Genomic DNA, 25,348 nt, shown 5'->3' with positions numbered 1-25,348 from the left:
ATATTTTTCCATTGATTTTTAGATAGAGTGGAAGGGAGGTGGGGGGCGGGGGGAAAGAAACATTGGTATGAGAGAAACACATCGATTGGTTGCCTCCTGCATGACCCCAGCCAGGCCAGGGATCGAACCTGCATCCCAGGTATGTGCCCTTGACCAGAAATCGAACACGTGACCCCTTGGTCCATGGGCCAACACTCTAACTGCTGAGCAAACCATCCAGGGTGAAATTTTTTTATTATATTAATATTCTTATTATAATATAAAATACAGATACAAAAAAACCACAATTTATTTGTGAATGTGTGTATATATAGTTAATAAATTATTATAAAGCAACCACCCTCATAAACATTACTCAGGTTGAGAAACAGAAATTTTTCAGTTAACTCTCTTCGTGCCCCAATCTAATCACAACCCACTCTAAAACGTACATCATAGGCTTCAGTCCATGGCAATGTTGTTCTTTTTCGAGCTCAGATTGTCCCATCTTTGGACGGTGAAAACATCTTCATTTCATCCACTGTGTCCTTTTATTATGACCTTTGTAGTCTTTGGTTTTTTGGCTATCTGATGTAGCAGGACGTTTAAGCCTCCTCTTGTACATTGCCTGCCCTAAATCTGGAATCACCCATTTCTTTAAGAAACTCTCCCTGGTCGGTTTGGCTCAGCAGATAGAGTGTCAGCCCGCAGACCAGAGAGTCCCGGGTTCAGTTACTGCTAAGGGCATGTACCTCGATTGCAGTTGGTCCCTGGCCCCAGATAGGTTCATGTGGGTGGCAGCCACTCGATGTGTCTCTCTCACATCAATGTTTCTCTCTCTCTCTCTCTTTTTCCCTCTCTCCCTCCTGCTCTATCTGAAGATAAATGCAAAAATGTCCTCGGGTGAGGATAAAAAAAAAAGCCACCTTCAGTTTTTGGTGGTTTCTCCTTGTCCACACCCTCACTTTTACTCTCCAGAGAATGACCTCTGGGAGGGAAAGGGACAGTTGCTGAGCTATATGGAATAGGTGAGGAGAGCTGGAAGGTTGTATTTGTCAGTTTTTTCCAACAAATCCTTGGGGGGGGGGGGGGTTGTTGTTTTTTAAATTTTTTTCCTTCATTGATTTCAGAAAGAGAGAGGAAGGGAGAGGGAGAGAGAGATAGAAACATCAGTGAGAGAGAACATCAATTGGCCACCTCCTGCATGCCCCTCCCTGGGGATTTGGCCCACAACCTGGGCATGTGCCCTGACCAGGAATCGAACCAGTGACCTCTTGGTGCATGGGTCAATACTCAATCACTGAGTCACACCAACTAGACAACAAATCCTTGTTCTTAGGCCCACCTTCAACTTCATTTACAGACATACCTACTGTTTCCAATTGCTGAGCTTTTTGTGGGTTCTGCAGTATAAATTAAGTTACTTGAATTGAACTTCCCTGGGTCTGCTAAGTCAGTTATCATTTGTCCTGCTTTCTACTTTCCAAAATGCTGTTGCCATTGTCTCCTCTCATTCTCTTTGTCTTGGGGGGGGGGTGCGGGTGAAGCCCCTTACTATTAGTGTTCAGGGATAGAGTCATCCCTCACCACTTCACGCTTCAACTTTCACTGCTTCACTTTATCGCGGTTTTTTCAAGTATAATGTAGTATTTGAAAGTAGAAGCACAGCCCTGGCCGGTTTGGCTCAGCGGTTGGAGCATCAGCCTGCGGACCAGAGAGTCCTGGGTTCGGTTCCTGCTAAGGGCATGTACCAAAAAATTTTAAAAAATAAAAGCATATTTAAAAATAAATAAAATAGCCCTGGCCGGTTTGGCTCAGCGGTTAGAGCGTCCACCTGCGGTCTGGAGAGACCCGGGTTCGGTTCCCGCTAAGGGCATGTACCTCGGTTGCAGTTTGTCCCCGGCCCTGGTTGGTCATGCGGGTGGCAGCCACTCGATATGTCCCTTTCACATCGATGTTTCCCTCTCTCTCTCTTCCTCTCTCTCCCTCCCACTCTATCTGTACAAAAAATGGAAAGATGTCCTCGGGTGAGGATAAAAAAAAAATAATAATAAAAATAAATAAAATAGCCCTGGCCGGTTTGGCTCAGGGGTTGGAGCGTCGGCCTGCGGTACAGAGAGACCCGGGTTCGGTTCCCGCTAAGGGCACGTACCTCGTTTACAGTTTGTCCCCGGCCCTGGTTGGTCGTGTGGGTGGCAGCCACTCGATATGTCCCTTCACATCGATGTTTCTCTCTCTCTCTCTTCCTCTCTCTCCCTCCTGCTCTATCTGAACAAAAAATGTCCTCGGGTGAGGATTAAAAATAAATAAATAAATAAATAAATAAATAAATAAATAAATAAATAAAATAAAAATATAATTTAGCTCGGGTGAGGATTAAAAATAAATAAATAAATAAATAAATAAATAAATAAATAAAGGATTAAAAATAAATAAATAAATAAATAAATAAATAAATATAAAATAAAATAAAAATATAATTTAGCCCTGGCCAGTTTGGCTCAGCAGTTGGAACGTTAGCCTGTGGACCAGAGAGTCCCGGGTTTGATTACCGCTAGGGGCATGTACCAAAAGAAAAAAGAAAGAAAGTCGAAGCGCAAATTGGCGAGGGATGACTATATAAATAAAGAATCCTACTTCAGCCCTGGCCGGTTTGGCTCAGCGGTTAGAGCGTCGGCCTGTGGTCCGGAGAGACCCGGGTTCGGTTCCCGCTAAGGGCATGTACCTCGGTTGCAGTTTGTCCCCGGCCCTGGTTGGTCGTGCGGGTGGCAGCCACTCGATGTGTCCCTTTCACATCGATGTTTCCCTCTCTCTCTCTTCCTCTCTCTCCCTCACACTCTGTCTGTACAAAAAATGGAAAAAATGTCCTCGGATGAGGATTTAAAAAAAAAAAAAAAAAGAATCCTACTTCACAGAAATTCATTTATTGCAGTAGAGTCTGGAAATGATTAACCACGATGAATAAGAGCCGACTGTATTTCAGGAGAGAGAAGAGATAACACATACGTTCAGTTCACCAGAAGTCCCTTTGCCTGTATTGTACTGAGAATCTCAGGGAAATCACTTTTCAGGTCTGTTCTCGATTATGTTAGAGCAAATGATAAATGTTTTTCTAATGACACATTTTGTTTGTTTGCTTGTTTTAAATGGATGCTCCTGAGGCTGGTATGAAACGTCACAAGTCATGTTTTACTTTCCTCTTTTATGCCAAGTCTCATCTGAGTTTAACCCAGCCCATTTCTATAGCTTTGCAGGCCCACGAGTAAAGTTTATTTCATTTGTCTTTTGTGGACAGGGAAGAGAATGTGAGATGTCTGTTGAAAAGCTCTATAGTAAGATGTATATGGTAAGCCCTAGAACAACCACTAAGGAAATAACTAAAACAATAATGAAAAAGTATGAGAGAAATTAAGAGGCAACATCCAAAAATACTCACTTACTATAAAAAAAAAAAAAATAGTAAAGGAAGAATAGAAAAAGAGAAAGATGTAAGACATACAGAAAGCAAAAATTAAGTTGGTAGACAGAACTCATCTATATCAATAATGACATTAAATGTGAATGGCTCAAACAGTTCAATCAAATAACAGCATGAGATTGGATAAAAAAAAAGAGAGAGAAGATACAACTATATGCTAGATAAACAAAATAGAGAATAGAAAAACAATAGAGAAAATCAATGAAACCAAAAGTTGATTTTTTGAAAAAAATCAACAAAACTGACAAACCTTTAGCTAGATTGACGAAGAAAGAAAGAGAATACTTAACTAGAACCAGAAATGAAAAGGGGACTGTATGACCTAGAGAAATAAAAACAATTACAAAGGAATTCTATAGACAGTTATGTGCCAATAAGTTGGACAACTCAGATAAAATGGTCAAATTACTGGAAAGGAATCTCTGTAACTTAAAGAATTGACACTGTGGTGCATTTACAGGCTGCTGCCCTCTCCTCTCAAGGATGCCGTGGAAGTATCCACCTGGAGAAGATGCTATACAATGCAAGAGGTGAACTCCGCCCTTAGCAAAATCCAGCTAGTGGGATATTCTCAGAAAATTGTGAGTGTTTATATGATTTTAAGTGATCAGCGGACGCTTTCTATTCATACCGTTTTTTGGTAGGATCCCGTAGTTTCCTTTTATAAGCCATTCCATCACGAAGCATCTTGTACTAGCACACGTTGAAGACAGAACAGAGTGTCTCCTCCATCCCTCCCAGGTTCTTACTAGCACTCTTTCCCCACCCTTACATTCCCCATCCTTAGCTAGCATTTGATTGGCCAGCACGTAATAAGCCAAGAGAAAGGCATCTCCATTCTGTTCACTTCAGAACAGATTTTGGACAAGTGAAATAGGAAACAGAGCATTGAAGAGATCAAGAAGCAATTTGGCAAGTACAACTCTTGAGCTCTGACCTGTCAGTGATTCACCCGGTACAGAACAACCATAAGAATGACACCTAACCTGAAAGGAAAAAGAAAGGGGAAGTATATGTCTCTTAGTTTATTTGGTGCTATATCATCTCTGCCTTTTAATGAGTGAGACCTGGGTGCCTGGTGACATGTGGACAAGCTGACACCCTCAGAGAGTGACAAGTAAACACTGTAGCATTGCTTTCTGCATCTGCCCCAGGGTCTCCACTTCTTTCTGTTTTACCTCAAACTTTCTGGTTTACTTTGAAATCGTTTCTAAGTGGAGAAGGAGATTTCTGTGGTTTTCTCCTGCAGGCTCACTTAGTGTGACTGCGTTGCTGAGAGCTCATCACGTTCTCACTGTGGTTCCCTTCTAGGAGCTTTTTGGTGCAGTCCAGGTGACTCCTCTCAGCTCTGGCTATGCCCTTGGAAGCTCCAACTGGATTATTCAGTCCCATTATGAGAAAGTGTCTTACGTCTCTGGATCCTCCTTGCTTACCACACATCCACAGGTAACTGAATTATCGTTTAGCAACTCAACTTTTTGGTTATTTAACCCCAATTCAGAATATATCCAGAGTACATCCACAGGTTTTTGTTCTTTGTTTTTTTTTTAAGTCCTCACCTGAGGATATTTTTCCATTTATCTTCAGATAGAGTGGGAGGAAGGAAGGGAGAGACACAAACATCAATGTGAGAGAGACCCATCGATTGGTTGCCTCCCTCACCACCCTGACCAGGGCCTGGACCAAACCACCTCCTAGGTACATGCCCTTGACCGGAATCAAACCCACGACTCTTTGGTCCATGGGCCAACGCTCTGACTGCTGAACCAAACCAGCCAGCGCATCAACAGTTTTTTAATCTTTCTAAGTTGGTTTCTATAAACACTTTTTTTTTAAATTGTAGAAAGAACACTTAATATGGGATCTACCCTCTTAATAAATTTTTAACTATATAATACATTACTGTTGACTATAGATACAGTATTGTATAACAGATCTCTAGGGCTTACTCATCTTACTAAACTGAAACTTTATGTTCCACAGATACTCTTTAACAAAGTTAGATTATTCATGTCCCACATTTAGCATATAAAGTTCTTCTGTAAGATCCTGCTATCTCTAGGGTCACCTCTAGGATTCTTAGGTTTCCCGGCACTTCTAATAATTATACCTTCAAGAGAGGTAGAAAAGAGGTGGACACACTTGTTTACTCAGCAGATATTGATTACTTAATATTTACTAAGGGCCTACTATGTGTCAAGCAGTCATCTAGGTGTGAGAGAATTAATGATGACCCACAGGCAAAGTCCTTGCTCATGGGTCTAGGTTCAGTTGATGTATGGAGAAAGGATGGTATGCAGAAAATAAATGAGCAAAGTCATTTCAGATTGTGGTACAAATACTGAAAAAAGTAGGGTTATATAGAGAGTGATGGAGACTAGTTTAAATTGGATGGTCAGAGAAAGCTACTGGGGAATATCTCACTTGAACTGAGACCTGAAGAAATGAGCCATGTAAAGCTGTGAGGGCAAAGTATTACAGAGACGTGGCAGGTGAAGGGACTCTAACACAAAGACATGTTGCGGAGCATGTTTGCCGGGCATGTTTGCGGAGCAGAGAAGACCACTGTGATTGCAGCACACCAAGAAGTATAGTCAGCAGAGATGTCCAAGAGATTAGCAGAAGCCAGGTCATGTAGGACTTGGTAGGCCATGATGAGAAACGTGGGTTTTATTTTCATGCGTAGAAGGAATCTATTGGAAGATTTTAAGTTGGTCATTCATTAACAGCCATTTTGTCAAGAAGCTAACTACATAAACATTGTTATAAATGTATTTATTCCTTTTTAGGTATTTGTAAAGAATTTATTTGTTTTACAAATCCTTGTTCTTTCCATGTTTGTAGAGGAGGGCAGGGGATGTTATAAGATAGCAGATGCATGGGTGGATGCATGGGTGGATGGATAGGTAGATAACTGGGGGAAGTTCATCTCCCATGTTAATATGGGAAAAGAATGGCTGCTGTTAAGTTAGAACAATAGGATGCTCCTAAGCCGCCACTCTGCATTGTTTTTTTTATACCTTCCTTTATAATTAAGTTTCATCTCAAGGTCTAGAGGGGACAAGTTGTAATTTTTTCCTATAGCTAGCAGAATTCTGGTCCTTTCCCGCTTATTGAAATCAAAAGCCCATCACTGTCATCTTAATCTACATCATTGAATCAGATTTTTTATTGGCAGCTTCTATCATTCCTGATCTATTCCTCCATGCAAGACAGAAAGATTACTTGGCTGCCAACTCTCTCTATTTGTCCAGCTTACATCAAAGCCTTTACAGTACTGTTGATGTAATTTCCAGTAAATTATTCTTACAAGGTTCGTAAATTTAAAGGGAAAAGAAGATTTTGAAAGTAATGAGTAACATTTAAGTAATTAATTTTAATTCTCAGCTGGCAACCAGTATTGTATGTAAAAAGGAAAATAAATTAGATTGTCTTTTACCCAGATAATTGGAGTCTATATTGAATTAAAAGACATAAGAAAAGTTTGGTTTGAGAAAACCTGATAGTCTGTTCCAGAGGTCAGCAAACTATATAGCCCATGGACCAAATTTGACACCCCCCCCCCCACCTGTTTTTGTAAATAATGTTTTGTTGGAATACAGCTATATCCATATGTTTATGGATATTGAATGGCTGCTTACACACCACTATGGCAATTATACTTTCTTTACTGAAAAAGGCCAACACTGACCTACTTGAGTGGAACCCTCACTAGCTAGGAAGAATGTAGCAGGCTGTTCTAATGATCTAGGAAGCACCGGGAAATGAGGTTTTGGATTAAGCCTGAAGCAGTAGAAATGGAAAGATAAATTAAAACAGTGGCAGTTCTTTAATTCAACAAACATGTATTGAATGTTCACTGTCTCTGGGAAAGGAAAAATACAAGTCAAAGGTTTCATGCTTGCACAACATTGAGAATGGTTATGACACTAATCTAGCTGACAAGGAGGAGTTGGGGGAGGATATGGATTTTAGAAGGGGTTTGTGGGTGTGATGAATAGGAAATTGAGAGGACACTGGACAGATGGAAATGCAGAGGTGGAACATGACGTGGAGGCAAGCCTGGAGATGAATTGGAGAGTCGCCATATTTTCAAAAGCATAAATAAAGGGGTGAGGGAGAAAGACTGAGCTGTAGGGAATGTTTACCAATAGACAGTGGAAAGTAGGAAAATAGTCCTGAATAAAAATATTTGGAGAGCCTGGCCAGTGTGGCTTGGTGGATTGAGCGTTGTCTCATGGACTGAGGGGTTCTGGTTTGATTCCCAGTCAGGGCACGTCCCCAGGTTGCTGGCTTGATCCCCAGTAGGGGACATGCAAGAAGCAGCCAATTGATGTTTCTTTCTCACATCGATGTTTCTGTCTCTCTCTCACATCCCCTCTCTCTAAAAATCAATAAAAACATATTTTTAAAAAATGTTTGGAGATCTGGAGGAGAATTGAGGCCAAAGAAAGTATCCCAGATGGAAAAGAATTAGCCTTTACTGAGCACAAGATCTCAGTATTAATTTTTAGAAATTGATTTGAATTCTCACATTAATTCTGATATTTATCTATTGATACTATTTGCAAAGAATAACAAACAATCTTGTCACTTCTCTTTCAATCCTTACCTCTTTTACTTCTTTTTCCCATCTTATAACTTGGCTCTCTAGTCCCATCCTTGGCTTGTACCAGATTTTAAAGGGAATGTTTTTGTAGTTTCTTCAATAAACATAGTGCTTACTATACATTTTTATTTATTAATTTAAGGAGTTTCTTCTCTTCCTCATTTTCTCATTTTTTAAAATCAGATATAGATGTACCTTAACTAATGTTTTTTTCTGTGTTTGTGAGATAATCATGTGATTTCTTTCCATTAGACCATTAATGTAGTGAATTGTAATGTGAGCTTTTCTCACATTTAACCATCCTTACATTCCCTGGATAAATGTTACGTGATCACAATTTATTCTTTTTTAAGTACTCCTCATGGAGTCACTTGGTCAGTATTTTTATTAAGATTTATTATTTATATTCATTAGTGACAAATGATCACGTGTATTATTTTCTTATACTATCTCAATTTATTTGGAAACAAAGTATGTTATTTAATCTCATTAAATGATTTTGTACCTTTGCCTCTTTTTCTAATGCCACAAATATACAAGGTAGGGGTTATCTTGTTTTGAAAGTTAGATTTCCCTGTCTAGGCCTGGGATTACCATTTTAATTCTTTTTCATGTTTATTCAACTATATTTTCTAGGTCAAAATTTTGCCATTTGGGGCAGAAATTTATTCATTTTGCCAAGGTTTTCAAACATGAAATTGTTCAACACATAGACTTGTATATATTACCCTTTCATTTAAATATTTTTGTGTAAGTCTATTTTTCATTTTAAATTTTGTTTCTTTTCAATACCTTTTTTTTTTTTTTTAACATGGTCAGACTTGACAGAAGTTTGTCTACATTACTGTTTTTCTTCAAAGAAATAGATTTTGCTTTTAGTGGTTTTTGTTGTATTTTCATTCTCTATACTGCCCTTTTTTATTTTCTTCCTTGGGTTTATTCTGTTACTTTTCTTTTACTACTTACCTCATTTGTGTTAGTCATTTTTTGCTTTCCAATTATTGTACTTATAGAGTTATCAGTTTCTGTCTTAGTATCATTTAACTCTACTAAATTTTAACAAGTGCCTTGCTGTTCATCTCTAAACATATCATAATTTTCTTGATAATGTTCACGATTTAAATAACCAAAGGCTATTTTATAGTACTTTTGTCTGTTTCTAGCATATCCAATATGGTTAGACTTACAAATGGACAAGACTTTTATCAAGCCATACTTATATTTCAGGACTCTAAATTGTTGGGTTTTTTTCCAAAATATTCTACATATATTGCAAAAGACTGTGCTCGGTGTTGAATGAAAATTTTTCTATATGAATTTATTCATTTGAGTTTATTATATTATTCAAGTCTTTTATATCTTTGCTCAGCTACCAGTTTCTGAAAAGGTTGTGTTATTTGATTAATCTATTTCTCCCTATAGTTTTACCAGTTACTACTTTTTATATTCTTTAATATATTTTAATTGATTTTTTAGATAGATAGAAAGAAACATCCACGTGAGGGAGGAACATCAATCGGCTGCCTCCTGCACGCCCCACACTGGAGACCAAGCCTGCAACCCGCACATGTGCCCTGACCGGGAATCGAACCAGTACCTCAGTCCATGGGACGACACTCAGTCCACTAAGCCACACCGGCCAGGCACTTTTTATATTTTTAAACTGTATACTTGGGGGTATTTATATTCATCATTATGTTTTATTGATAAATTATTCATTTTATCAGGATGATGTTTTCTTCTTTCTCTATTAAAACTGCGTTAAAGTCCAGCTGATGTGGCTCAATGGTTGAGCATCGACCCATGCACCAAGATGTCGCTGGTTTGATTCCTGGTCAGGACACATGCCCAGGTTGTGGGCCCAATCCCCAGTGGGGGCACATGCAGGAGGCGGCCAATCAATATTCTCTCTCATTGATGTTTCTCTCTCTCTCTTTCTCTCCCTTCCTCTCTCTAAAATCAATAAAGAAAAACAGTTTAAAAAAAAATAAAAATTGAAAAGAAATTTAAAAAGCTGCATTAAAAGCCCTGGCTGGTGTGGCTCAGTTAGTTGGGTGTCATCCCATGCACCAGGAGGTTGCTGAGGTGCTGGTTCAATTCCTGATCAAGGGCACATGCCCACTGGGTTGCAGGCCTGATCCCTGGTGGGGGATGTGCAAGAGGCAGCCAGTCAATGTTTCTCTCTCTCTCTCCCTCCCTCCCCCTCCCCCTCCCCTTCCCTCTCCCTCTCTTCCTCCCACTATGTCTGAAAATAAATTGAAAAATATCCTTGCGTGAGGATTTATAAAAAAAACACAACTTACTATAATATATCTTACATGTGCATTCTTTCCTATCAGTGTGGCATACTGTACAATCTTCCAATTTCCTTTATGCAGAAAAATTCTTAATCATTTCATAAATTAGTTATTCCTGTGGTTAATTTTTTTTTTCTTTTTATGGAACTTCAAGTATATAGATAGTAACTTATGTTTTCCATCTCTGTTTTCTTTTATATTTCCCATCTTCTTCTTGAAGCCTCCTGGAAAAATTCCTCTTGATCCTTCAATTCATGAATTCATTCTTTGGCTATATTCATACTACTTTTCAACCTATGTGCTAAATTCTTTATTTCAACAACTGTATTTTCATACACAATATTTTCAAATGTTTTTCTTTATACTTGCTCATTTTTATTTTACTTGTTTTTATTTTATTTGCGTGTGGACTTTTAAAATGCACATTCTATTCTGCTTATTAATTCTCCATGTGGAATTTTAGTTTATTGTGTTTAGAAGGTGTTGCACTCCTCAGTGGTCCTATATTATTAGCTCTTACTACTTGCCCCCCCAGGAAAATCCTCTTGTACATCTGCTCCAGACACCACCTTCCTCCAGAATTTGTTTCCCTGATTTGCTTTCTACCACTTAGCCTTGTGGTGTGAGGACAAGCAAGGGCTGTAGGTCTGCCTGCACCTTCTGTAAATGCTCGTCCCACAGTCCGGGCATTTTCTCCCTCACAGTGAGCTGTAACAGGCCAGTCTGCCAACAATAGCACAGAGGAGAGAGAAAGGGACAAAGCACTCTTTTCCTAATACTGCCTCTTCCCGCAATGCCCAGCCCTCTTTAGCTCTTGCTATTATTTTGTCTACATTCCAGGACCCATAGTTTCCCCAGGAATTTATTCTAGTTTTGCACTTTCTCAAAATGTGTCATTTTCTCTTATTTCTAAGCTATCCCCTAGTTTAGATTCTCAGAGAGAGGCAGCACCTTTCATGCTCACTATCTTGTCAGGAAACATAGTGGAATTTTTGTTTTGTTTCAAAATAATATTATTTCCTTATATTGCTTATTAGAACATTATCTTTATTGTGGTAATTTTGGAAAATACAGAAATCTCAGAAAAAAAATAAAAATTGTACTAATCTTAATAAAAGGAGATAACAGTTCGCAGCCTGCTTTTCTATTCTTTCTGATTAACTACTTAATGATCTTTCCTTCAGTCATTAGTCTCCACCACAGGATGTTTGATACCTGCCTGGTAGTCCATCATATGGATAAAGAATAAAATATTTAACTATTGCCCTGGCCGGTTTTGCTCAGCGGTTAGAGCATCGGCCTACGGTCCAGAGAGACTCAGGTTCAGTTCCCGCTAAGGGCATGTACCTCGGTTGCAGTTTGTCCCCGGCCCTGGTTGGTCATGCGGGTGGCAGCCATTCGATGTGTCCCTTTTACGTCGATGTTTCTCTTTCTCTTCCTCTCCCTCCCTCCCACTCAATCTGAACAAAAAATGGAAAAATGTCCTCGAGTGAGGATAAAAAAAAAAAAAATTAACTATTTTATCACCATTGGACATTTAAGTTTAAAAAAAAATCTTCCCCTGAAAAACATCTGCACCAAACAGATGTGCAGTCTGCCCAGAAAGAGGGTATAGAACATGGTTTAAAAACAATAACACTAATAGAACAAAACAAACAGTAACCGTTGGCTAGATCCCATAGATGCATTAGCTATAGCTAAGCACTTTGGGTTATTAGAGCCAAAGCCTTTTTTGGCCTTGGAAATCAAATTAATGAATTTGCTTGTGGGTTATGAACCTATATTTGAACACCAGTTTTTCTGTTATAATGGTTTGAAAAGGCAACTTAATATTCATTATTTCCTGGCTATTTTGCCTGACTTTCTGGTAGGACTTGAGTTTTAGGAGTGAAAATCACCAGCATAATAGAGCAAAAGCTACAAATATCTGGGCATGGGAGGGCTACAGAGTTCTTGGTTAGTTTTAGAAACTGATCTAGTACCGGACATGATACCAGGCAAGGCTACGGTTTGAAGTATGGAAAATTGTATTGTGGTAGATACTTTGTTGGTGGTGTTGCTATTGGTAGTGTTTTTGGTCTATTTATGGGGTTGATCTTTTCCTATCCTTCTCCTGACCATGAAAGGGACCCGGAAAGGTGTCCATCCCACCCCTTCAGCTGTCCTGGCTTTGAGGACTTTTCCACAGCTTGGTCTGTGGTCTGGAACAGATTTGAGACACCAAGCTCAGCAAGGCACAAGGCCGTTTCCTTTTTCTCTCATCAAAGGTGTAGAGGTCAGAAGAAATCCATTTTGTTCTGCCTCCTCCAAATATCAGCAGCTTGCCAATACTGGACTTACTGTTGCCTCCTTATTCTTTTAAATCATTGCATCTTTTAAATTCCCCTTTGACTACATCTCTGACTTCAGATATTGGAATCATCTTGAAGTCTTGCTTCCTCTGTTGTCCTGTGTGTTCAATTCGTTCCCAAATGTTTGTTGTTTTCTACGGTGTTGTGTAGATCTGCTTCTTCCATCTCAACTTCCATGAAATTGCAATGTTTTTTCTTTTGTGTCTAGACTGCTGAGGGGGCCTTCAGAGTAGTCGCTCTCTATTTAGTCTCACCCTCCTTCTTCAGGTATTGTCTGTAGTTATTGTGTCTTCTCTTACTTCAGACTATTGACTCCTGATTGCCCACCTTCTGGTCTTCACGATTCTGACCTTTTGGGCCCTTTACCAATTATACTTTCTCTCTTTCTACTAATATCTCTTCTCAAGTCCAAAGTAGACTGACTTTCCATTTTAGCCAGGTCAGTTCACCTGGCATCTCCAGGTTGCCTTCCCCTGCCCTCAGCCCTCTCCAGCCCCCTCCCACAGTTGAATGTTTATGCTCACATCCTGCCTTCTGGTGCAGTATCTCCCAGGATGGAACACTCTCATCGTGCTGTCAGACTGTGTGCTTTTCATGGGTTCATTTATTCAACAAATATTTACTTAGTATTTGCTGTGTGCCAGGTATTTTGCTAGTCAATGGAGATACAAAGTTTTTGTACCTTAAAGAGCTTCACAGTCCTTTGGGGGACACAGACAAGTAAACAGGCAGTTATAATCCAGTGTGATAGGTACTAGGATAGAAAGTGTTGGAGGCCATGGGACATGTAGAAGGACATCTTGGTGTGGGGGAGGGAAGGGGTGTCATGGGCCTGCTTCCAAAGGCAGTGATCTAGGCTGTATTAAATTCAGTCTTAATTTAAGTTCCTTAGCCAAAGAAGGAAAGACAACTAGAACCAAACTTCATCTGCCAAGAAGCATATAAGAGCAACCTCCCTGGCCCAGTGCAGCTCTCTAGTCTGCATTCCTCTTGGTATCCATATACTCAGTGCCAACTCTTAATATTTGCATTAGCTCTTCTATGGCCTTTTGAAAAATCCTGGGTTTTTTAATCATATACATACACGTTTTCTCTTCAACTAGATCAGTGGTCCTCAACCTTCCTAATGCTGCGACCCTTTAATACAGTTCCTCATGTTGTGGTGACTCCCAACCATAAAATGATTTTTGTTGCTACTTCATAACTGTAATTTTGCTGTTATGTCATAGACGACCCACAGGTTGAGAACCGCTGAACTAGATTGTAAGCTGCTAGGTATGCATTTTCTGGGTCTCCTTTTCCTCATGCCTTGTGTGCAAAGTGTTCAATAAAAATGAACCAGCAGCCCGTCTGGTGTGGCTCAGTGGTTGAGCGTCGGTTGACTCATGCACCAAGAGGTTGCCGGTTCGATTTCCCAGTCAGGGCACAAACCCAGGTTATGGGCCCAGTCCCCAGTGGGGGGCATGCAGGAGGCGTCCAGTCGATGTTCTTTCTCATTGATGCTTCTCTCTCTCCCTCTCCCTTCCTCTCTCTCTAAAATCAATAAAGAAAACTTATTTTAAAAATAAAAATGAACCAGCAGAGGGCCAGTACAATAGCCACAGCATCCTTGGGCTTAGGGATTTTAAAAATGTTATTCTACATGATTTATTGTAATTGTCAGCTTTGTAAGGTATTTTTATTTGAGTCTTGGACACACTGGAATTTTCTGTTTTTGTGTGTTTGAACAAAATGTTCCCATTTATGCTCATTGAGTGGCCATTGATAGCAGCAAATATATACATTTGCCCTTCGGTGGTGACATGGGGACAGTGGTGGTGTCAGCTTGGTTTGGAAAGCGTCACTAAAAGCCTTTGCAGCCTCCTTCTTCACAGTACCACTGGGCACCAGCAAGAATCAGCTCCAGGTTACAGGGCTACCGTTAGGAACATCTAGTCTGGCCTGATTATGAAGTACTTCGTAACTTCCAACTCAGTGGGATTCATTTTATAGGGCTGCTTTTTTTTTTTTAATGGGCATTTAATTTTTAATACTCAGGCAATGCTGATGGCTGAGGTTCAGAGATCATGTTTTCAGGGTCAGAATTTGTTTTTTATCATGTTTTCATTTATATCTGTGGTTCTTTTTGGGGTCATCATGGTCCATAAGACAGTCCAGTTAACTCTATAGAAAAATGTACATAGGCACACACAGAATTGTATATACCATTTCATGGGGTCCTGGGACCTCTGAATTGTAAGATCCATATAAAATTGTTACCATTTTAAGATGAAAATGCTGCCTAATGAAGCTTGGTCCATTTTGTCACCATTTTGGTTTCCTTGTGTTTGATGCCTGATACGCTTAACATTCCAGGCTCATTACACGTGTGCTGCCTACCATAAGCCACCCGCACTCTTCTTCCCCCGCCTTCCCTCTGTGGAGACGCTGACTGCATGTGTACTGATGGAGAAGCACAAATAGATAGGCCAGTTCTGCCCGGCATCAGAAAAACTCCCATACGCATTGGCATGTCTGCAAATAGGAATTAGAAGCTATTCATCATAATTGTCATAACTGTACTTTTTCTATATTCGTATTAAAGAAATGTTTTTCAGGTTATACAGCAGCTTATATAACAGCAGTCATGTTACTTAAAAAATAACGAAGTCCATGTATATGCTTATATAAAATGCTAAAGGAAAATACATCAAAAGGCACATATACTCAGAGATAACAGTGTAGATGGTAGGTCTTAGCTGTGCCACAACTTGGAATTTTATTTTTTATTGGGAAATGTGGGTGGAACAGAGAAAGGAGGGATGAGGCCCCTTAGTAATCTGTGTTTCTGGCTTTTTTCTTCTAACGTTTTAGAGTATATTAAATGAAACTGAAGAAAAGATGAAATGAAAACATTTATGAGCTCTCTAGCATCTCAGTAATGGGCCTTCATTTTTGTCTGCAATTTGAAACCTGATTTAGTTAGGAAAAAATAAATAAATAATTCAAATTGTGCCAGGTGAACATAATTATACAACATCCTGCCCTGGCTGGTGTGGCTCAGTTGGTTATCCCATACACCAAAAGGTTGCAGGTTCGATTCCTGGATGGAGCACATGCCTTGGTTGCTGGGTGTGCAGGAGGCAGTTAATTGAGGTTTCGCTCTCACATTGATGTTTCTCTCTCTCTAAAAATCAATAAAAATGTATTTTTTTAAATACAACATACCGAGGATTACATAATAGTGTGCCAAAGGACTTCATTGTTTATAAGAATATCATGAGACTCTCAGAACACATTGAAGGGAGGTGGGTCAAAAAATATGCCCATTTTATTTTTTTATATTTTTTTCTTTATTGATTTTAGAGAGACGGGGGAAGAGAAAGGGAGAGAGATAGAAACATTGATGAGAGAGAACATCAGCTGGCTGCCTCCTGCATGTCCCTCACTGGGGATTGGGCCCACAACCTGGGCATGTGCCCTAACCAGGAATTGAACCAGCGAACTCTTGGTGCATGGGTTGACACTAAACCATTGGGCCAAACTGGCCGGATAGTATGCCCATTTTATAAGAAACCCAGCTAGGAGCCTTGGCTGAGGCCATGTGGCTGGTAATGGAATTGGAAGGAAGCTTTATGTTTTTAATTCCTAATCCAGTGTTCTTCCTGGTTCCTCTGCCACTGAGATTTAGGGAGAATCACCTCAGCTCCTCAAGTCCCAACCTCTGTATTTTCATAACTAACACTGATTCCATGTACTTGCAGAGTTGTTTTGAGAATCACTTATACAGTACAGTCGTTCTCAAGGCATGATTCCCACACCGGCACCAGGACCATCTCCTGGGAGCTTGTTAGAAATGCAGATTCTCTGGCCCATCAGACCTGAATCAGAAGCTTTCAGGCTGGGGCCCAACGGTCCCTGTTTCAGCAAACTCTCCAGGTGACTCTGCTAGAGCCTCGAGGTTGAGAACCACCAGTGGTACATTTGAGATAATATTTTGAAAAGAGCAAAAGCATTAATAAAAATATGCTTTGTTTTGCCTGGCCAGTGTGGCTCAGTGGATTGAGCGCCATCCCATGGACTGAGAGGTACTGGTTTGATTCCTGGTCAGGGCACATGCCTGGGTTTCAGGCTCAATCTCCAGTGGGGGGCGTGCAGGAGGCGGTCAGTAGATGTTTCTCTCTCATATCAATGTTTCTCTCTCTCTCTCCCCCTTCCTCTATCTAAAAAATAATAAAAACATAATTTTAAAAAAGAAATATGCTTTTTTTAAATTACAGTAAAATCTATATATAGTGAAACACTAAGATCTTTAATGTACAGTTTTGTGAATTTTGATAGCATGTGCTCAGGACCCCATAAAGTTCCCTCATGCCTCCCATCAGTCCCCATCCCCTTGGGCAGCCACTGTTCAGTGACCGCCTTCATCAGAGGAAGGAAGAGTCCTTGAAGAGTTGGACATAGAAAGCACTGTATTTTCTTCCTTTCCTGCTTGTAGAGAACATCCCTTTTTAAATTACTAAGTGTAGTTCTCTGGTTTTTCAGCCCATGGACCAAGCGTCTCTCAAAAACAGCGATGTTCTCGTCCTGACAGGCCTTACTCAGATACCCACCGCAAACCCCGACGGCATGGTGGGAGAATTCTTCAGTAACCTGGGTATGTGTGCAACTCCAGTCTTCACTTGGATGCTATTATTTAAGTTAATCTTCAGTACCTTGCTTCTATAGTATTTTTGCCTCTCCCCTTCATATTTACACACTCTGGTGCCCCCTTTTAAGTAAAGTCTTTTCCCCATTTTCTCTCACCCTTTTTGCTCATCCTTCAAAACCAGTCGTCAACAAAAGCAGTTCTTAAGCAACTTAAATCTGAAGGTGCCATAAAAAAAAGTTTTAATGGTAAATTAGAATTTTAGCATGTTATGCAACAGATATTCAACATTTTCTCACTTGTTTATATAGAAAATTCTTATTTAATCTTCTTGCTTTGGGGTGGGATTTGGGGGCAGGGGTGCTTACAGGGCAGCAGTAGTCAAACAAGAAAAACACATCTTTGCTTTGCATATAAGAGCATAAAAAGACTGAACAGCAGATAATGTTGTTTGGTTCAGCGTTGTTTGATTACAGGTTGTGGAGATGCCACAGAAACTTAGCTCTTCTTTATATTGATTAGCCTGTGATAAAATTGGTTTCATTATGCATTGTTCCACTTAAGGTCACAGAACCTATCAACATTAAGTGGGGACTTACTATATATGGAATTTGAATTCACAACAGTGACACCACTGAACAGGTGTATTTTTTTCCCACGAATATTTGGTTAGTGTTATTTTTTTCTTCTTTTGGGAGAAAACTAAATTGAGAGACTTGAAGTGTTTGCCACCTGGAACAAATTTCTTTTTCTTTGGATATAATTGTCAATAAAATCTAGAAATTCTGCCTTTTCTTTTCTTTTCTTTTCTTTTCTTTTCTTTCTTTCTTTGTTTTCCTGCCTTTCCTTTAGAAAGTGTGAGTTGTTACTATCTTAGCTCATGCTTCTGTAACAGAACACCATAGACGGGGGGCTTAGCAGCAGTCATCTCTCTCCCTGTCCAGGAGGCTGGGAAGCCCGAGAGCAGGGTGCCAGCGAGGTCAGGGACTGGTGAGGACCCTCCTCCTAGCACACGGCCACCTTCTTGCTGTGTCCTCACACAGAGAGAGCTGCTCTGGTGTCTCTTCCTCTTCTTATCAGGGCACTAATCCCCTCTTGGGGGTTCCACCCTCACCCAAACCTAATAACCTCCCCAAGCCCCTGCCCGTAATACCAACACAAAGGGAACAGGGCTTCATTGTGTGAATTTGTGGGGGGTGCAAGCATCCATCCATAACAGTTACCAAAGAGGAGTTAATGAGCTCAGACTCTTCACCTGTAGCAATTATAAGTGATATTACCTCTACGCTGGAGGAAAGAAATGGTCATCATACATTATATGGAAGGCATTGTCCTTTCACGTCTCACTTGGCCATGCCAATAAGCATAGGTGGGTTGTTTTGTTGTTGTTGTTGTTGTGTGTGTGTGTTTTTAAATCCTCACCCAAGGATATTTTTCCATCTATCTTCAGATAGAGTGGGAGGGAGGGAGGGAGGGAGGGAGGGAGAGAGAGAGAGAGAGAGAGAGAGAGAGAGAGAGAGAAATCTCGATGTGAGAGAGACACATCGATTGGTTGCCTCCCACAAGACCCCGACCAGGGCCTGGTAATGAGCCACAACCAAGGTTGGTGCCCTTGACTGGAATTGAACCCAAGAGTCTTTGGTTTGCGGACTAACTCTAACTGCTGAGCCAGGGCCATAGATGGGTTTTTTTGTTCTTTGTTTATACTAAATCAAAGCAATTTATTCTTACCTTGGAAAATTTTTTGGACTAGTCTCAAATAGAATCTTTGGTTTGTATGTTTGTTTATAACCTAGAATCAGTGACACGGAGAACCTGAGATCTAAAGGAGACCTTACATTTATTTTATTACTATTTTTTTTTAATCCTCACCCGAGGACATTTTTCCATTTTTTGTTCAGATAGAGTGGGAGGGAGAGAGAGGAAGAGAGAGAGAGAGAAACATCGATGTGAAAGGAACACATCGAGTGGCTGCCACCTGCACGACCAACCAGGGCCGGGGACAAACTGCAACCGAGGTACATGCCCTTAGCGGGAACCGAACCCGGGTCTCTCTGTACCGCAGGTCGACGCTCCAACCGCTCAGCCAAACCGGCCAGGGCGGAGACCTTACATTTAATCCACTGTCTTTCAGAGTGGAGTCCAGTGACCACTTGCTTCAAGGAGGCCACTTACTAAAATTGAAAATGTGGGGAAGGAAAGCCAGAAGAAAAGTTGAATTTGCAACATGTTCCCTGGATATTTTCCTGCAAACTAAAGTTTGAAAACCACTGATCTAGTTCACTCCTGTTATGTAACCATTTTTGACTGTCGTGGCTTCCTTGAGTCTATGGCTTGTGGCAAAGGCAGGACTAGAGCCAGCCCTCGTGAGCCCTGACCTCAGATTTTCCCATGGCCACACTGTAGTGATAGCGAGTCCACTTGTACTCCAGGTGTCGCTGCTTGTTTCTGCTCGCTTTGAAACAACAAACTTGAAAGGACACATTTTTTAAACCAGTTATAACTCCGAACATGATTATACCCAGAAGTTGCAATTCCTCTTTAACTTTTTTTTCTTTATTGATTTTAGAGAGGAATGGAGAGGAAGAGAGAGACAGAAACATCAATGCGAGAGAACATCAATTGGCCGCCTCCTGCATGCCCCCCACTGGAATTTGGCCCATAACCTGGGCACATGCCCTGACCGGGAAATGAACTGGTGACCTCTTGGTGCCTGGGTCGACGCTCAACCACTGAGCCACACCAGCTGGGCACAATTCCTCTTTTGATCATTTAAGTATTTAAAGTAAGGGAGCATTTTCTCATAGACATTCATGAAAGAAAATGCCGCTAAAATGAGTCAAACAGAAAAACTTGGCTCATTTTGTTCTAGGTCGTTCAACAGTGGTCAGAGACTGAACAGAAACAAGTCCAGCAAAGTTTGAGCAGGAGCTAAAAAGAGGAGCTTGGGGGGTCTTTTGTTCTGAAGCTCGGCTGCCATCGGTAACCTTTTTAAAACCCAAACCCTTAATTGTACATCCAATTCCTGGGGACTGAAACATTGATTAAAAACTCAGCTGCTTTGGACTCTCCCACTCTGGTGCTAGTTGTCAGAAGAACCAACAGAAGTAGGAAAATGAAAGAAATCCAAATATTATTTTAAAAGTTCAATTCTACTTTCATAAAACTGTTCTTATGATACTGTTGTTTTTCTTCTGGCTTTAACTTTTCTAGCACTGACAGTCCGGAATGGAGGAAATGTGTTAGTTCCCTGCTACCCTTCTGGCGTGATCTATGACCTCTTGGAGTGCCTGTATCAGTACATCGACTCAGCCGGCCTCTCCAGCATCCCCTTCTACTTCATCTCCCCTGTGGCTAACAGTTCACTCGAGTTTTCCCAGATTTTTGCTGAATGGTATGTCCACGTTCATTTCTTGAGTTGTACTTTGGTTTAGTACATTCAAGCAGTAAAAACAGAACAATCCCGTTTTTTCCCTCATATTACTATGAAACTTTCATGCTGTGGTTTTTCTGTATCTGTGAAGATTGTGTTAATGAAAGCCAAATCTGTTATATTGCTAAAGTTTAGAAGGATAGTTAAGAAGGGAGGAAGGGTGAAAGATAAAGATTTAACCAGCACTTTCCAGATTAGTAACAAAAATGTGACACATTTATCTTCTCACATGCTGTCTTGTCACAAAGTAAAATTACATTCTAAAAGCGAAACAGCCCTGGCCGGTTTGGCTCAGCGGTTAGAGCGTCGGCCTGCGGTCCAGAGAGACCCGGGTTCGGTTCCCGCTAGGGGCACGTACCTCGGTTGCAGTTTGTCCCCGGCCCTGGTCGGTCGTGAGGGTGGCAGCCACTCGTGTTCCTTTCACGTCGATGTTTCTCTCTCTCTCTGTTCCTCTCTCTCCCTCCCACTCTACCTGAACAAAAAATGGAAAAATGTCCTCGGGTGAGGATAAAAAAATAATAATAATAAAAAATAAAAAAAAAATAAAAGCGAAACAGATGTTAAAGTCCGAGCTCATGTCTCAATTCATAAAACCAAATCTGAAAAACTTTTTTTTTTTTTTTTTTTTCATTTTAAAAGCGTGATGTTTGGTAAACTTAAGTTTTATTACAGCAGCAAATTGGTCAAATCTAGGGTGAATAAATTATTGAGCAGTGTGAAGTCAGTGAACCTTTTTAGCATTATTTAGATGCCTGTTTGCATCAACTCACCTTGGCCAAAAGAAGGGTGGGATGGAGGTAACAGACTAACTTTCACAGTAGACCCAGTGGTGCCTTAGAATGGTGCTTTCAAACATTCGGGGTATGAAAACGCATAAACAGGGTGTGTTTAGTCCCTTTTCCTGGTGTGGTGGCCTAACGGACCCTGTATTCTACTCACTTACTCATTAAAAAGGGATGTGTACATCATCTGTCCTAACATATCTTATATGCTGCCCCCTCACCCACTTTCTTAAGGACTTTTTTTTTTTTTTAATCCTCATCCAAGGATATTTGTCCATTGATTTTCAGATAGAGTGGGAGGGAGGGAGAGAAAAACATCAATGTGAGAGACACATTGACTGGTTACCTTCTGCACGAGCCCAACCAGGGCTGGGGACCGAACAGCAACCGAGGTACATGCCCTTGACCAGAATCAAACCCAAGACTATATGGTCCGCAGGCCGACGTGTTAACCGCTGAGCCAAACCGGGCAGGGTTCTGAAGGACTTTTTCCCCTCCCCTTTTAGTTGTGGTCAAGATCTTTTTTTCTGTATTTACTTTCAGACAGGCCTGTCCATCCCGTGTGCATTTATTCATGCTTGCTATAAGATTGTAAAACAGTGTCTCCAAATTGAGATACAGTTTGTTACCAGTGCTGCTTAGTGGGTGTGAAAAACAAAGTTGTGTCTCTGAAAAAGGTATATCACTTTCTCCTCAATGTTAATCTCAACCAATGCAATGTGGTAACTTGGATTGGATCTTTGAGCAAAAAAAGGACAGTAGTGGGACAACGGGTGAAATCCCAGTAAAGTCTGGAATTTAGTTAATTGTAATGTACTAACGTTAATTTTTTAGTTTAACAAATTTATTATGGTTATGTATGATATTAACATTAGGGGACACTGGGTGAAGGGTACATGAGAAACTCTGTGCTGTCTTCGCAACCTTCCTGTAAATCTGAATTTAGTTCAAAATAAGGTTACTTCTTAAGAAAAAATGTATTGAGGAATTTTAAAGGTTAAAAAAAATGCTCAAAAGAGCCCTGGCCAGTTTGGCTCAGCGGTTAGAGCGTCGGCCTGCAGTCCAGAGAGACCCAGGTTCAGTTCCCGCTAAGGGCACGTACTTCGGTTGCAGTTTGTCCCCGGCCCTGGTTGGTCGTGCGGGTGGCAGCCACTGGATGTGTCCCTTTCACGTCGATGTTTCTCTCTCTCTCTCCCTCTTCCTCTCCCTCCCTCCTACTCTATCTGAACAAAAAATGGAAAAATGTCCTCGAGTGAGGATAAAAAAAAAATACTCAAAAGAGATTTCTGTCCTGAGTTCTCTGTAGAGGGCGGGTTTTATTCACAGTGAGATTCACTGGCACGAAAAATTTAAATAAACTTTGGTACTTATTATTTGCACTGCTACCACTAGGTGGCACCAAATGCACCTGTGTGCCCCACTGACACTTTGCTTTTCCTCTTTAAGGCTTTGTCACAACAAACAGACTAAGGTGTATCTCCCAGAACCACCTTTTCCTCATGCAGAGGTAAGAGGCAGTCGAGCCGTGATTCTCTCATATCAGTGTTGTTCTCTCTCCCTCGCCATTCTTTTCTTTAAAAATCTTTAAAAAATAAAAAAAAGAAAGAAAATGGTTTAAAGGGATGTGGATGGAGATAGCAGGCCACTAGGTTTTTTAAAAATCCTTGCGTAAACCCACATGGCCCTTTGTTTCTCATACGAGATGACAGTGAAGCGCTCTAACTCCAGATTCATCACTTTCTCTTACTAACACATTGTGTCTCGTCTGCTTACACACTTCAGAGCCTGCCTGTTCTGTTGGCTGCGCGCAGAATTCTGTTCTCATATCTACTACCCACTATTTTGCACAACAGATATTTTGTTGTAAAGTCTTCTTTCCAGTGAGTTTTGTTAATCATAGATATAAAGTTTTAATAAAGAAAATGATAAAGTTTCAGTTTTTTAAAATACGGAATCAAAAGGTACAAACTCCCAGTTGTAAGCAGATGAGACATGGGGATGCCAGCGTGGTGACTATGGTAAATAATACTGTGATATCTGAAAGGTGCTGAGAGAGCAGATCTAAGAATTCTCACCACGAGGAAAAAAATGTTTGTAACTATATGGTGACAGAGGTCAACTAGCCTTATTGTGATCATTTTGCAGTATATACAAATAACCAAATCATCATGTTGCACACCTGAAACTAATGTTATATGTCAGTTATTCCTCAATTTAAAAAAAGGAAAGTTCCCCCTCCCTCGCAGTACTGCTGAGTGTTTTCATATAGCTGTGTACCAAGTTTTGGTTCCATTGTTGTTTTTTCCACCAAACATTGTATCACGGGCATTTTTCTGTGCACCTCCTATTATTATTGCTGCCTAATATACTGTAGCATATCATATGAGCATTATAATGTTCTGAGCTATTTTCTCTATCAGACGATAGAGTTACTCCCAATTTTTTGTTTTATATATATGTTTTCTATTTATATATATTACAAAATATACATATTTATTTACATTTTAAAGTTGTTTAAATTGGTGTAAGCACTTCAGGAAGCTGGCGGTTTCAGCTAAAACACATGGTAATTCTGGATGCCAAATGCAGTGAGTCACCTGGACAGGTAGGTTCGATTGGCAAAACAAGAGGTGAATTTATCTTAGTTTCTGTGTGTTGATCAGGAGAGCCACAGGAACTGTAGCTGAAGCCTAAAAAGTGACTTAGGTTATGTGCAAAGACCTGCTGCTATTCTCAGAGGCCCATTCATCTCCTTGACATCTCTGGATACAATAGACTTATTTGTCCTTACAGCCGCTCACCCATTTAACCGGGGCAAGGAATGATTTTGGCCAGCTAGCTTATAAAAGGAATGTCAGTTTTGTTGACGTGTAACTTGGAAGGAAAGCAGAGTTCAGTGTTTGCTCCCTGCTGTGCATACCCATCCACGCACATGACATCTGCCGACAGTCTCCAGGCTCATCCTGCCGTCTTGTGAATAAAAGCAGGTCTCTCAGAATTAAAGATTTAATCTTTGAAGTGAAGGGAGTTTGGCTTCCATTTGGGGACTGTCCCATTCTGGCCACATTCTCACATTGGGGGGACTTCAGTTGGTCTTGGAGTTGTCGATGGAGCTTCCCTCTTCTGCATTCGGGGTTGCTTCAGGATTAAGCCGTGTCATAAATCGTTTCATTATCCATTCAACAGCATCTCTAGACAGTATTCCCTTTGGCTTAGTTGATGTTTAGGGTATCTGACATCTGAATTTTTGTCACTTGACCTTTTGATGCTGGAGTGGGAGGTGGGGGCAAATTGAGGCAGCAGGCAGTGTCTGAGCGGTGTCCTGAGATGCCATCTGTGGCTGGAACTGTATATGGTGTTGCCTTGGGTCAGGCCTGACATTGGGAGGGTATTATATCAGTTATTGGGATGGAAGGGAAACCTTTTTGGTTCCAAACATAAACTTCTGAGACAGATTTGAGGCTGTACATGGTCTGCTTCTTGCTGTGGCTCTCTGTGTCATAGGATGTCACATCTCCCAGGCTCTGAAAGCCAGCTGTATCTGTGTCTTTACTAAGTCGCCACAGTAACTTACAGCTGTAACTTCTCAGGAGGAGGTCTTGGGTTGCTAAACAGTTGCTCTAGTGAGAGGTGTTTGTTGGTGACAGAACTTGGTGAGTCACGTGTTTTGAGGAGGTTACCTGATATTGGGGACTTGTGGGCCAGGGCTTGGAGTATCAGGAAGCCATAAAGGAAGACAAGACTGTACCAGACCATAGCAAACTGAAAATTTCCCGTTGAGTATGTTACTAT

General features: G+C 40.7%; 1 protein-coding gene across 2 annotated transcripts in view; it reads left to right on the top strand.

The window, feature by feature from the left end:
* The window catches only part of INTS9 (integrator complex subunit 9), a 110,170-nt gene that overhangs the window by 69,304 nt on the left and 15,518 nt on the right, over positions 1–25,348 (top strand). For both annotated transcript variants that reach the window (XM_036242164.1, XM_036242163.1), the window contains 5 exons: positions 3,918–4,038; positions 4,769–4,903; positions 17,239–17,350; positions 20,555–20,735; positions 23,003–23,063. In XM_036242164.1, coding sequence (XP_036098057.1) covers positions 3,918–4,038; positions 4,769–4,903; positions 17,239–17,350; positions 20,555–20,735; positions 23,003–23,063 — 610 coding nt within the window. The remainder of the gene's footprint in view (positions 1–3,917; positions 4,039–4,768; positions 4,904–17,238; positions 17,351–20,554; positions 20,736–23,002; positions 23,064–25,348) is intronic.

Source organism: Molossus molossus, unplaced genomic scaffold, assembly GCF_014108415.1.
Source record: "Molossus molossus isolate mMolMol1 unplaced genomic scaffold, mMolMol1.p scaffold_m16_p_4, whole genome shotgun sequence".
In the NCBI taxonomy this organism is placed as follows: Eukaryota; Metazoa; Chordata; class Mammalia; order Chiroptera; family Molossidae; genus Molossus; species Molossus molossus.
The sequence above is the reverse complement of the archived record's forward strand: the minus strand, read 5'-3'. Positions and strand labels throughout refer to the sequence as shown.